Source organism: Triturus cristatus, chromosome 3_1 (genome assembly GCF_964204655.1).
Source record: "Triturus cristatus chromosome 3_1, aTriCri1.1, whole genome shotgun sequence".
Taxonomy (NCBI): domain Eukaryota; kingdom Metazoa; phylum Chordata; class Amphibia; order Caudata; family Salamandridae; genus Triturus; species Triturus cristatus.
In genome coordinates, this window is record NC_140583.1 from 668,096,465 (window position 1) to 668,110,857 (window position 14,393).

At 45.6% G+C, this 14,393-nt stretch overlaps 1 protein-coding gene across 1 annotated transcript in view; it reads right to left on the reverse strand.

The window, feature by feature from the left end:
• TMEM86A (transmembrane protein 86A) overlaps nucleotides 1-14,130 on the reverse strand; it is a 103,942-nt gene extending 89,812 nt beyond the window's left edge. Inside the window, exon 1 of the mRNA XM_085644724.1 lies at nucleotides 14,002-14,130. Coding sequence (XP_085500850.1) covers nucleotides 14,002-14,022 — 21 coding nt within the window. The 5' untranslated portion in view covers nucleotides 14,023-14,130. The remainder of the gene's footprint in view (nucleotides 1-14,001) is intronic.
• Nucleotides 14,131-14,393: the final 263 nt, after the last annotated feature.

Sequence of the window (14,393 nt, forward strand, 5' to 3'; positions counted from 1 at the left end):
ACCTCAGGTTCTCTTCTCCAGGGCGCATGGCGGCTGAATGCAGGGGTGTCTTTTGAGGTCAGATTTCACCTTACCCGGCCACTCACGATTGGGTGGGGGAGGGGGGTCTCCATGCAGAGACTACAGGGGACATCGGGGAGTCCTGGAGGAGTCAACCCATAGTGGGCTCGGACTCTGGAGCGCTGGGGACCTCGCTGTGACCGGTGAGCCACTTGGACTCGGGTCGTAGACGTCAGGTGCAGTGGTGGTTACAGGCGTCACGTTTCTTTGTCCTCAGCAAGCTCAGAGTCTTTCTTGGCTGTTTCCTTTGAACAGAGCTGCAATTCACAGGACATCTGGTCTTTGTTGAAGGCAGTCAGTCCTCCTAGGGGTTCTGGAGGTCGCTGGCTGTAAGACAAGGCGACTTTTGGCACAGGATCTCTGGAAACTGCAGATGGGCCAGTAGGGTTGGGGCCAGGTCAGTTCTTCCCAGCAGTCTCTTTTGCTGGGCGTCTTCTTTTGTCCTTCTTCTTTGTAGGTTGCGGGAATCTGTCTAGATGGGTCAGGACTGTCCCCTAAATACTGCTTTTAGGTGGCGTTTTAGGGGTCTCCAGGTCAGAACCATTGGTGTGCTTACCCCACATGGGGGAGTGGGCACAATCCCTAATCCTGATTGGAGAGTGCATGCCATCTACAAGATGGCGGGCACGGAAGAGTGGGCTTCACCTCGCCTCCCCAAACTGAGGGGTGGGGTTGACAGAGGTGGGCACACCTTCTGGGCTGTTCTAATTGTTCCCGCCTGTCTTCCCGCTGAAAAGGGGGGGGGGGGGGGGAGACAGGAAGGGAGCCTACTCCAGATAGCAGAAGAGGCTGCCACAGGCAGCTCTTCCTGGCCCGGAGGAAGTGTGACCACCTCCACCCATTAAAGGCTTTGCTTCTGGGCTAAGGGAAAGAAGGCTCACACCCCAAGGGTTCAGAAACATGTCTTGTGGTGGCAGGCTGGTATTTACCAGTCAGGGAACCCACCAGAGGCTGGTAGTGTTTCAGGGGGCATCTCTAAGATGGCCTCTGAGTGAATTGTATAATAAATCCCACACTGGCATCAGTGTGCGTTTATTATGGTGAGAAGTTTGATACCAAACTTTCCAGAATTCAGTAAAGCCATTATGTTGCAGTGGAGTTTGTAATGACAAACTCCCAGACCATATACTCTTTATGGCTTTACTGCACTTACAACTTTTAAGAATGGACTTAGGAACTGTAGGGGTACTGGGCTCATGCACCTGTACACTCATCAGTGGCATAGTGGACCCAGCTAGATGGGTGGCTAACCTATGCCATAGGCAGTGAGTTGAGGCATGGCACACAGGGATGTGTGCCATGTCGACTTTTCAATGTACCAACACACGCAGCCTGCAATGGCAGTGTGTGTGTTAAGGTACAGGACCTCTAAGGGTGGCATAATATGTGCTGCAGCCCTTAGAGGCCTTCCCTGGTCACAGTGCCCCAGGTACTCATGTTACCTTTTACAAGGGACTTACATGTGGCCAAAGAGGTGCCAATTGGGGGTACAAAGGTACAGTTTTGGGATGATCACAGGCCCTGGAAACCTGATTGGCAGGGACCCAGGGCACATCAAGTCAAAGTGCATCAGAACTCTGGCAAAAAGTGGAGGGGGGTTACTGCAACAGAAACCCAAATTCCTACAGTGTGCTCGAAGTTGAATAAAACATTAAGGGGGATTGGATCATTGTTAATTTAAGGCATCCTAGATTTACAAAAGCTCTGGTTTAGAGCAACATGCCAAGATATGAGAACTGTTCCCCTTCAATATTTTTACCCCACCAATTCCTTCATGCAGGACGGTAATGACTGTTTTCCCCCTGGACCAGCTATGTTGCCCCAGGGTGAAACTGCCATGTCTTACATTTCACTTGGTAATAGCTTTGCACCCTTCATAGGGTTCGATCATAACAGTTGACAGATGTTATAACAGAAAGGGTCGCTAAGTCCTAAGTTCACTGGTCCTGTTGATAATTTGTCTATCCTGTCGCATTATGTGGCCCCTACTCCTCTTATTCCTTCCTTTATGAGGGTCATGACCTAGAAAATTGTGGGACTAATGGGAACAGAGACGACGCAAAGTGGCTGGAAAATCTTAGGTGGTGTCTTATAGCTGCTCTGAAACAGCCTGAAACAACTCTGATCGGTTGCTGTTTGTTCCGCGTTGGTGCTGCTGCTTTGGATCTTTGTGCTCTTGGACCTGTAAGCAAACGCCACCTTCTTTAAAAGGAAACGCTACCTCTAACGCCCCCCGCTGCGCGGGAGCCGTTCGCCTGTTGAGGAGTGAGGGAGGACTTCAATCTGCTCCTGGTCACTGACTCCCTGAACTGCAGCGGGACTGCGAGGACCAGCAAGCACAGCGGCGCTGACTCGCCGCAGCTGGTCCTCTTCCCGCCCCCGCCTCCTGCCTGGACATAGTGCAGCCTGAAACAACTCTGATCGGTTGCTGTTTGTTCCGCGTTGGTGCTGCTGCTTTGGATCTTTGTGCTCTTGGACCTGTAAGCAAACGCCACCTTCTTTAAAAGGAAACGCTACCTCTCACGGCCCCCGCTGCGCGGGAGCCGTTCGCCTGGTGTGGAGTGGAGGAGGACTTCGGTCTGCTCCTGGTCGCTGACTCCCTGGGCTGCGGCGGGACTGCGGGGACCAGCAAGCACGGCGGCGCTAGCTCGCCGCAGCTTATCCTCTTTCCGCCCCCGCCTCCTGCCTGGACATAATGCAGCCTGAAACAACTCTGATCGGTTGCTGTTTGTTCCGCGTTGGTGCTGCTGCTTTGGAACTTTGTGCTCTTGGACCTATAAGCAAACGCCACCTTCTTTAAAAGGAAACGCTACCTCTCACGGCCCCCGCTGCGCGGGAGCCGTTCGCCTGGTGAGGAGCGAGGGAGGACTTCAATCTGCTCCTGGTCACTGACTCCCTGAACTGCAGCGGGACTGCGAGGACCAGCAAGCACAGCGGCGCTGACTCGCCGCAGCTGGTCCTCTTCCCACCTCCTGTTATTTAAAGAACAATCTGAACACGTACGCGGGCCGCGCGTGGGTCGAAGCGCGGATCGAAGCCCGGGCAAAGGGCGGGCCCTCTAAGGCCCTCATAGGCCGGAGTAGGCTGGGCTGGGGCCTTCCCTTTTACATTTCGAGACTGTAATTCATCTTTTATCTACTGTCTTTGGTTCGTGTGGGTAAAATGTTGTTTTGTGTTTAGTTGTGTTTCATTGTGAGTAGTTTTCGCACAAGTTAGGGAAATTAATAGGAATAATAGCTGCTTTTATACTTCTTTGATAGTGGAAATGACCGCCAAAAAATTAAGGTCTGGGAGGTTGTTGGTGGGCAGAACCTGCTCCAAGACTAAATCTAACCCCTTACGTAATAAGGATGCTCACGTTGCGCTGTTAAAAGGTATATGACAGTTATTTAGCTTATGGGAAAGGGATAAGGAAAAAGTTCCTATAGTGGGGTTTAAGTCAGAAGATAATATTGAAAGAGGAGAAGATGAAGGCCAAATTTATGTGAGGGGGTATAGAAATCTTGTTGTTTCAAGTGATCAGGCAAATAAGATAGGCGGTGTTTACCTTCCCACTGATGGGGTGGGCGGACCCTTAGCCCCTTTAAAAACACAGGTGCCTTCACCGCAAACCCCCAGGGATAAAATTATAAATGGTACTTTGCCCCTACAAGGCCCACTGGATCCCACACTTAAAACAGTGGAGGTTTTAGTGCATAGTCACTTACCTCCCCCCGATGAATTACTATCTAAAGAATCTCTCTCTCCGTCTCTGTCTATGGAAGAGCAAAGTAATGATTTTACGCTCCCAGACCTAGATAGGGAGCTTTGCAAGAGATATATTGCAGATGACTCTAGCAAGTCCATAGCTCCAACAAATACCCCAGCAGTAATAGCCCCTACAGGGCTTCAATTATACAGTAGTACCCCCTCTAATAAATCTCAATTCCTTATATCCCAGTCAAATATTTCTACGAGCCCTGAACTTGATATCACAGATATCCATCTCAATCAGTCTATTAGGTATGATAAACCCGTCTCTGACTCTTTGTCATCCTTAGAACATTTGCTTTCTTCTATTTTATCGTTACTTGAAAAATTTGTTGGTGGTTCCAATTGTGTGTTGGACACTGTAACTCAAATTCTGAAGGTACTACTAAATATTAAACAGGGGGAAGGATTCTAGTTTTAAACACGAGTCTATTCAACCAGGGCTCAAAGGGATGGAAGATAATTGGTAGAGAATGAGCCTAGGAACGCCCCTCAAGTTTCGGTTCGAATTGAACATGATGAGAATTACCAACCTACAGATAGAAAGAAAACAGTAGTAACGTTGAGGAACATCCTCGTAACTCCATTAAAAGTTCCTGTAACTAGCTGTGGTATTGAGCCTGATCAAGATTTGGAAATTATGACTGAAGTTGAAAAAAGGTCAGACAAGGAGTTATTCCCCATCTTTAAATCCCAAATAAATGATGGAAAAGAGGGTGTTCTGGATCAACCATATGAGGGGAAAAAGGAAAAAACAGGGAACCCTAAAAAGAATAAAGTAAAAAAGAGGAAACCAACTCGAAGATTTGCAAAAAAAGGCAGAGGAAAATTAATTTTGAAGAACATTCAGATATTTCCATTGGAAAAGGTCTCCTTCAAGGTTCCATGATTAATACCTCCCAAGATGGGATTCGGCAAGTTAAATCAGATCAAGAGATCCTGTATCCAGCAGATCAGGGTGTTGATTTGCAGGATCTACCATCGTCCCATAATGACCCACTGCTTAACCCTATACCCCCCATATCAGTTGCCTATAGTACTGTAACGGGGGGCTTTCCAACTCTAATCCTTCTGTGGAGTTGACGAAACCTACTAGTTTCATATTAACAGCTCTTAATCCCCTAGCTAAGTCATTCCCTGATACGATTGGAAGAGAAATGGTTTCTGAAAGGTTAAATGACGTCCCTGAAGGGTATAGTATAGATACTCTCCTTTTAGACTTTTTTCCTCTGTTTGATACGGATTGTATACTAAATAGATCTTCGCTCCTTAAATGTTTTTGGGAGATCGAAGGCCTAAAACTTATACAAACTAACGATATAGATGTAGTAACGATCGTGAAAACAGAGGTTGGGATTTTAACGAGGGTAAGGTTTTATTCCAGACTTATTGTAAATCATATCCTTCAACGGTCAGAAGGCTTTCAAAAGTAGAGGGATTGATGTTATGCCTTTCCTAGAGAAATCCCAATCCGGAAGATTTGTAAATAAGCTCCTGTTAAACGAGGCAATCTCTGATAGCATAGATCGCCCTGCTGAAATTGAAGACCTAAAAATCTGTATTTCTAAAAATGCACGTCATGTGACATATAAAAGTTCCCGTTCCTTCCCTACCCAAAGAAACGCTGCTGAAGAGAATCCTCAATGGTATTGGTTGCCCGGCATTTTGTCGAGCAAACCTAATAATAATCCTAAACCATATTCTCCTCTTTAGCAGCGATTTGAAAATAATATCGTGGAATGTCGCTGGATTAAACAACAGCCCTGAAAAATTACAATCCCTACACACTCTAGAGGCTAATGTGATTTGTCTCCAAGAGGCTTGGTGTGTAGAGAATTTATTCGTAGGAAAGGATTATTTTTCGTTGGAGGGTGGAGCAATCCCCTCTAGGAGAGGACATGCAAGGGGGGGAGTGGCTTGTTTACTGTCTACCCAGATAAAATGGAATTGTTCCCACTATATAGATTCTAGTAAACTTTTCCAGGCAGTAACGTTGTTTAATTTCGCCAATACTGAAATCTGTAAACCAATCGTTTTGATAAACGCCTATATCCCCCCAGATGCTTGTTACAATGTAGTTTTAAAGAAGGTTTTCTCCTTTATAAAGAAATTATCTGATAAAAAACCTCTTCCCCATATAATTTTGCTAGGGGATTTTAATTGTAAAATCTCTAACTTCAGTCTAGAGCTATTTAGAAATAAGCACAAAGAGGAAGCCTTGCAGATTCCTCAAGCCCTTTTTCCAGGAAACATCAAAACAAACAAGAGAGGGAAATTGCTCCTTGAAGAACTGACAGTAGTTGATGGAATCATAGTAAATGGTAGGCTTCCTTCAGATACTCCGGCGAATTTCACCCACAAATCAAATCATAGTGAATCCATTTTAGATTACATGATGGTGGAAAGCACCTCTTTTTCCCTTCTGAAGGATCTTACGGCCTCCTATACATTATATAGTGATCATAAAGTAATAACTGTTACTGTAAATTTAAATCCGCCCTTGACGGATCGTTGGTCTTTAAACAGCGAACTTGTCAGTTTTGGAGATAAATCAGGGAGATGCTATTGGAATATTAGGGCAATTAGGGGCTTGGAAAGCATTCTAGAGGTTGCAGTAAAAAAACTTGGTGAACTGGAAAGGACTTGAAACAATACGTTTCGCTGATTTCATGAATGCAGTGATCTCCATTGCAAAAAAATCGAATCTAAAAGGAAAACCAAAGTAGTCCCTAGTTCTGTTCGTTTACTTAATACTGAAATAAACAAATTAGTAAGGGAACAGTATTTGAGTTATTCTCCCGAAAGATATCATAGAATAGTTTTACTAAAGAGAAGGAGGTCCAGGGTGAAGGTCAAATTGAAAAAAGAGAGGGAAGACAATTTATGGATTAAATTGCGGGAGGCTGCATCCAAAGGTCGAGTAAGATTATTCTGGTCGCTCATCGGGTAGGGATGTGGAGTAAGATCTAGACCACTTCCAGTTCCCATCGAAGAGCAAATTTGGGTTAACTATATTGAGAACCTATATTCAAGTAATGGAACAGTGGATGGGGCTAGTAGAACAATTGAGGACAATTCTTTAAATAGCCCCCCTTCTGAAAAGGACATTGAAATTGCTATTAAGGGCTTGCGTTCCTCTGGGGCTATGGGTCCGGATGAGCTTCCCATTTCGGTCCTAAAACAGGATAGTGAACGGTGGAGCAAAATTCTTTTTCCAGTGTTTAACTTTTGTTTTTCAAGTAAAATCGTTCTCCCTTCTTGGAAGGGGAGTATATTAGTACCCCTTTTCAAGAAGGGTGACCGGGATGCTCCACAAAATTATCGACAAATTGCCCTCTTGGACGCTATAGGTAAGGTCTTCGCAAAATGCCTTTTGTAGTTAATTAATGATTGGGTGGTCAAGGGCGAATTATTACCCCTCGAGCAGACTGGGTTCAGGCAAAGGCATGGTACCCTAGATAACTTAACGGCATTACAAGTTATATCAGAAAAATACATCAAAGTCCGAGGAGGGAAAGTCTATGCAGCCCTCATAGACTTCTCCACAGCATTTGACAAAGTAGATCGTCCTTTGCTGTGGAGGAAATTATCGGACCTGGGCATGCCAACCACGATCCTGGAGCTGGTTCGGGCTCTTCACTCTGATACCTGGTGTAGAGTTTTATTGGGAGGGGAAAGAGGTCTCTCTCAAGTTATTTCTTCAGTTAATGGACTAAAACAAGGTTGTTTATTGGCCACTTTATTATTTTCCCTATATATATCCGACCTCCCCCATGCCCTGTCCTTAAGCGATGGTATTGCCCCTGTATTAGGGGACAAGCCGATTGTCTGTCTGTTATATGCAGACGATATATTAATATTGGACCTAACTCCAAGAGGATTAAACAATCGTCTACAGGCACTACATGATTACGCAGAGACACACCATCTGAGGATAAATGTGTCTAAAAGTAAAGTAATGTATATGACGGGAATGAAAAAGCTGAAATATGGGAGCTTTACTTGGTCTGTAGGTGGACAGAAGTTGTAAAATCTTATGTCTTCCTAGGAAAAACAATATCTGGTAATTTAAGTGATAAGGCCCATATAGCAAATAATACCCGGAAGGCATTGGCACAATGTAAAAGTTTAAGCCCTCTATATTGATCTACTGGCAGAAGACATTTTGCCCTTCTGCTAGAGGTCTTCCGTGCCAAAATCCCAGCTTCCCTACTGTATGGCATTGAATTACTTGAATTGGGCAAATGGGGTTTTTTGAACGTTACGGAGGGCAAGATCTTGCGGTATTTAACTACGGTTAATACCGCTTGTACCGTGGCCGCTCTTAGGTTGGAATTTGGCCTGCGTAGCAGTTGGGTCCAGGGCCTCGCTGGGCTAGTGCGATGGGTCTTTAATATTGTAAATGGACAACCCGGTACTCTAAGATATCTTATTCAAAAAGATCTACTGGGATCCCTAAAAGAGCACTCCCTAATTGTAAAGAATTTCAGAATTGCAGTTGATCTTTTGCAATTGGATGAATCAGCACTTTTTACACTATCTGCATATCAGCTGAAGTCCACCTTGAAACTAGTTACATGGAAATTAAGTTTTGGGATGGATAGGGAAGCCCTCATCTTAAAGAAAGGTGTTTCCCCGGCCATTGATTCCTGCCTAATAAGGAAAATACAACCCTATGTTACCTGGAACATTCCTCGTGGTGTACGCCGCTTTTTGTTTCTATTGAGGCAGGATCGTCTTCCTTTGAATAATTTATTGTCTAGATGGTATGGTTCTTCAGCAATGTGTAATCTTTGTAATAATGCTTCTCAGGATATCACTTGTGTACTCTTTGTCTGCCCAGCTCTGCTTTTACATCGGCGTAAGTGGTTGAGACCAATTTGTTTAAAATTAAATATTTTGTCTGCCACCACATTCTTAGACGCCATTTATAATCCCCCCAATGAAATGTTTTGTTATAAAATCTTCAACTTTTTTAAAAGCTTTCTAGATATATACTAGAGGTTCTCAAAATGTTCTTTTTCTGTTGTTTTTATTTTGATTTTAAATGCATGAAAATATATTTTCCATGTGTTATCCTTTTATGTGGCTCTCATTTGAGTTCCAAAATCATAAATAAATACTCTGACTCTTATAGCTGCTCTGTAGGAAACCTGGGACACTGGTAAATCTTTATTTGGATGTTTTTTTAAAGTCGCAACCCCCCTCTCCAGCAGGACGAGATAAGGGAGGTCTTCTTGCTTTGGTCTCACTTAAAATCCCATGTATCTGCAGCGTAGTGGAAAGTGATTCACACAATATGATGGCAATAGAGTTGGTGTCCAAAAATAATCCCCCTCTGTTGATAGTGAAGTTCTATAATTCTTTCTGTAGAAGTTCAGAAATTGAAATTATCGCTGCATAGGAGGGTATTTTGGAACACATCGGGGAGACGAGGACCTTTTCATATCAGGCTATAGTTCTGGGTGACTTTAATATACATCCTTGTCAGCTAGATTCTTTGGATGCAATATCTTCGATCACCTATTTTGAGCATATGTCTTCAGTTGGAGGCGTTCCTTGCGGCGAATTATTTGCACTCCACTACTATTGATTTTATCAAGTTATCTGTCCCTTTGGTCCCAGCAGTTAATGTCCTGAGAGTTTCCTGGAATTGTTTTACCAATAACAACCCCTTAATGGTGGAACTGGCCTGGAACTTAGACACATTCGGTAAAGAGTGTAAGAGTGTTTCAAACAATGTTATTAGCACAAGTGATCAAGCCTGTAGACTGAAGTGGGACATGGCGATACCGGAGGTGTTTTTTTAGACAATTGTATACGGTAAGCACCGGTGACATTGCATTATGCTTTGATAGTGTAACGCATGACATATCAGTATTAGAGGCTTTTAAGCAGATTGCTGGTAACTTGACCTCCCTTGGTAAGACTAATAGTAACAAAGAAAAAGATGGTTTGATGGTAATTGTTCTAAGACACACAGGTATTTAATGGCGGCTATTAAACAGAAACGTAGGGATGAGGACATGTAGAAAGGCATATAAATCTGTGAATAAGCAGAGCAAAAAGATTATCAGGGGGCAGGCATGGGAGACTCTCTGCCAGGCCAATATGTTAAATAATAGCTCTAAATTTGGGGAAGTTGTCATAAATCCCTTTTTTCATGGCCTAGCAAACTCCAGAGTAGACTGTACTATTACCTCTGAGAGATGGGTCTAATATTTTGAAGGGATCTACAGTGTAGAGGACCTGGGGGAGTCTGACTGCGTGGGAACCATGGATTGAAATCTCACCGTTGGTGTTTAATGTTGAAGAGGTGCACAAAGCCATCTTAGCCAAAGCTGAGGGGAAGCACCAGGCATGGATGGGGTTCCCCTTGATCTTTATAACGCTGACCCTTTGACCTAGGCTAGAATTTTGACACAGGTTTTTAACGCGGCCTGTAAGTGTGGTGACGATCCAGCCTGTTTGCAGCCCATTTGCCTACTAAATTCTGCGGCACAAATAACGGGGAAGGTTGTCGTGGAGCATCTAACATCTTGGCTTGATCATTTTAATGTTATTTCGGAGCTTCAATATGGCTTCAGGCAGGTAAGAGGGGCACTAGATCAGTGTGATAATCTACACTTGATCGTGGGTAACTATACAATAGCCAAGAGGGATTATCAGCACATGGCTTTAACCTCTGCGATTGACTGTGTCAAAAGATCTAAGCAAGATGATGCAATACTGTTTGAACGGACTACTGAGGGCCTTCAAAATCTTCTTAATGTCTTCACTGATTTGATGGATTCTCTAGACTTATCTACCAATTTAATTAAATCCCATACCATGACGATTGGTAGTCGGAAGAATATCCTGGCGAAGGCCATAGGTGCTACCATGGATTTTGCCAAGAGACTAGGGGCCAAACCAGTTCCAGCCCTACTAAAGGTTTTTAAAGAAAATGTATCCCTATGGCAAGCTATGGATGTGGGTAAAAAGATGTTAAAGAACTGCAGGTGGTTGAGAACATATTTTTGCAAAGACTTCTCGCAGTTACCAGTAGTCCCCCATCTGTCACGATTCATGAAGAGCTTGGAGTGGGTTATATATCAGACCTTATTACAGTGGTACCTATAATGCGCTGGCTGAGAATCTGAGTTTCTTGTGTATTTTAGCGACGGTCATCCGCATAGCTCAACCTGTAGGGCAGAACACAGAAGAATCCATCTATAAGTTCCTGAGAGACAAAAACAAACATCACATATGATGACATTGGCAGCCTCAAGTGTACTATGTTTGAGAAACCAAGTGACGGACATGATCCCACACCACCATGACTAGGACCCAAAACTTGGTCAAGAAGTGAGTTGTTTCAAGGAAAGAAGCACAGGAACAATAAGACCAGCCAACGATGACAGACCAGGAGTTGGGTAGTCGACAGTGCAGAGCTGTGGTGTGGAGTGCTGGTGAAAGTCAAACATCCAGGGAGTACATGTTGGCTTACGTTTCAGCTAGGAGCCTGCGCCATGACTCGAATGGAAATATGATGCAGTGAGAAAAGGCCGAAGACAATCACGAGGAATGTAAACTTATTTAAGAAGTGCTAGGGCCCAAGGACTATACCCGCAAGGAAAGCGGGGAAGTGGATAGCTTGGAGGCAGAGGTAGAGGTGGACGTCAAGAACGACTGTAGACAGGCTTTGACCGAGGTCCCCCGCAGGAACCGGAAGGGACCAGAGAACAGGATAGTGTGAGTGAGGGCCCGGGACCAGAAAGCAGCCCTGCAAGTGAAAGCACAATGAACAGGAGCAGCTGAGGGAGCCATAGAGGAGGGCTCCAGCGGTATAATCTACGAGAAACTCCATGACATCCCAGTGGTACTTTGTGATGGGAGACTTGAACTGAGGGGGCTGTTTCCATCGAGCAAGTGACTGGAATTTGGAACTAGTGGGTGTACCCAGAGATATGTTACTGAGTACCTGCAACATATTTAATGGGAGCACGGGCACTTATCAGGAGCAAACATGTACTCGGAATAGTTAGTACTTGCACTTCTATATTTCCATTTAAATCACTCTAGTTAAGTTTGCTTTAGGTAAGAAGGAATGTAGTCTGGCGGGACTGCCCCAATAATGGGCCGGGCGAGTTAACCGCGACCCTGTGAGGTGCGGCACTGTGGAAGTATCACAAGTGATGTCATAGGAGAAATAAAAGACCCGCCAGCTGAGAAGTCAGGGTCAGTGTTTAGCACCAGTGTGTGCTCATCATTGTGCGATTGCTGCTAGCACTTCATTGGCCCACAAGGCAGAATACTACACTCACATAGCCTGAAGAATGCATACAAATATGAACATTTCCTTTGCACAACACATCTTTATCAACGGTACTCTGGCAGTGCTTAATTTGAGCCGCTAGTTTCCAGTGCTCGGCATCAGCACTTAATTATCAACATCATCGTTATGCCAGTCCGCCGCATGGCGCGGTTGAGATAAGCACACTAGTTGCTTAATAATCCAATACACATTTAAAATGACTAATACTTTCTGTCCATTTTTGTCTTGTAGCTCTGGGGGGGGGGCATGGCATATTTTGAGTTGTCACACTTGTATTAGTGTGATGGTTAGTATTGTGTTGGTACTGTCATTGGTAGCGCTGGTAGGGGCAAGGGGGGAGGTGGGGTGCAATCTGAATGGGCTTCCTGACAAGGCACCTGGCCGTATTTATTTTTTTACAGATCAAGCACTGTACTGACCTGGATCGGGTATCAGGGTGCTAGCGCTGTGTGCTGATTGTTCTAGTGAGGAGAGTACGTGCCTAAGCCTCTCTAGCCCTGACTAAGCTTGGAGAGGGAGGTGTTTGAGGAAAGGATTCCAAAGTTTATAGTTGGAGGCAGCAGCCCTATTAGGGCAGATCCTTTAAAATACAGTGGCATGACGATAATGCGGTGTTAAACTCCAGGAAGAAAGGAAGGCCAAATATCGCAGGAAGCGTTTCCCCAAACCAATATTTTCACCTACTGGGAGGCCAAGTTTAATTTTAAAAATAAGTGGAATAATTGTTTTAATGGGTGCAATTACATGAATACGTACGTGCTTCGCATAGAAAAATCACTTAAATATGCTCACATAAACAGGAGCCAACCGCTAAACCTGCATGTTGTAGTGGAACTCGATACATCACGAACCAGGAACCATTTGCTCCAGGTATCGATCTCCCGGTAAAATAAGTGGGGGGCGCCGTCAACCCGCGTGGTACCCCGACTCGAGCCCTGCTGAACACCAACACCACTTGTACACCTAGGCGGAGGATTAATACGCCATCTGTTCTTGTAGCGCCATTGTGGCATTCATGAGAGAGAGCACTGTTTCTTGCGACAGCAGGTGACGAGAAATGGGAAAATGAGCAAGCGGCTCTATGGTGTCTAGCCGCCGAATGCCACAAGGCCCGAGGGGCGATGGCAGTGAACGAGCACCTGTCCTGAGGGACGCAGGTATTCAATTGGGAGGAGGGAACGGTGGTGGAGGAGGGAGGAGCTTGGGAGAGAGGTCAGTCTTCGGTTCTCAGCGAGGGGTGGCTTGGCTAAGCAATCAGGAGCAGCAGTGGGTTAGTGGAAGGCCGCCAGTAGCTGCGGGGACCTGGAGTGGTTGTGACCCGAGGTCTGTGGAGTCCCGCTGTGGCAATGCAGTTGCGCCGGGTGCTCGCGGTACGGCAGCGCTATCACGTGCGCCATGTTTACATACACAGGCTTCTGACAGAGCTGAGCCACTGAAGACCTCCCCTCCAGCCGAAGCTCCACCCTCGCTGCCGGTCTCCGCTCAGCCCCCACCTAAACGGGAGTAGAGAAGCCCACCAGGACAGATGACCCATCCCCTAAAAGAGAGACACCCTTTTCAAAAGTATGCAGATTAGAGTTCTTTCACCAAGGGCATTGTTACCGAGTGGGACCCCCCCCCCCCCTTGCAGCGACAGGACGAGCCTGTCCACCCCCAAAACACTGACATCATCCCTCTTCCTCCGTACCTCCGCACTTAGTATAACCCTACGCAAATAGGGCCTCCTTAAGCAGACACATCGGTGGAACCAGACCGATCAAAACAGCTGTCACATCTACAGATGACAAAGAGCAGAGCCTGGCAAGGACCACAGATTGGGGAAGAGCAGCCGAGGACCTCCTCCTTTTTTCGCTTCTTCAACCGGAATTACTCACCACAGTGACCGGCGACACCATTTCTGCTCCGCCAGCGGTGGGTCTGCTTCTCGCAGTGTTCTATCCTCCCGTTCTCTTCACCGGCGAATACTGTTTGTGTTCTTTTTTAGCACGACGTGACGTCACGGGGGAGGGATGCACTGTTGTGACGTCAGGAAGGGGCGGGCTTGCAGCAGCGTTGTGCTGGACAGGCCCTGTCAGCCTGAGCGTGAGAAGGATTCAATGCACCGAAGCATCCAATCAAACTTTTATTTCCAGGCAAAAACACATTAGCCCTTTGTCCTTAGCGGCGTAACAGGGGTGACATGGGCTCTGAGGAAAACCCAGAAAAATGGGTTCCCACATGCTCCATGGTTGAATAGTAAAAGATAGACAGTAGACATCAAGAGAGT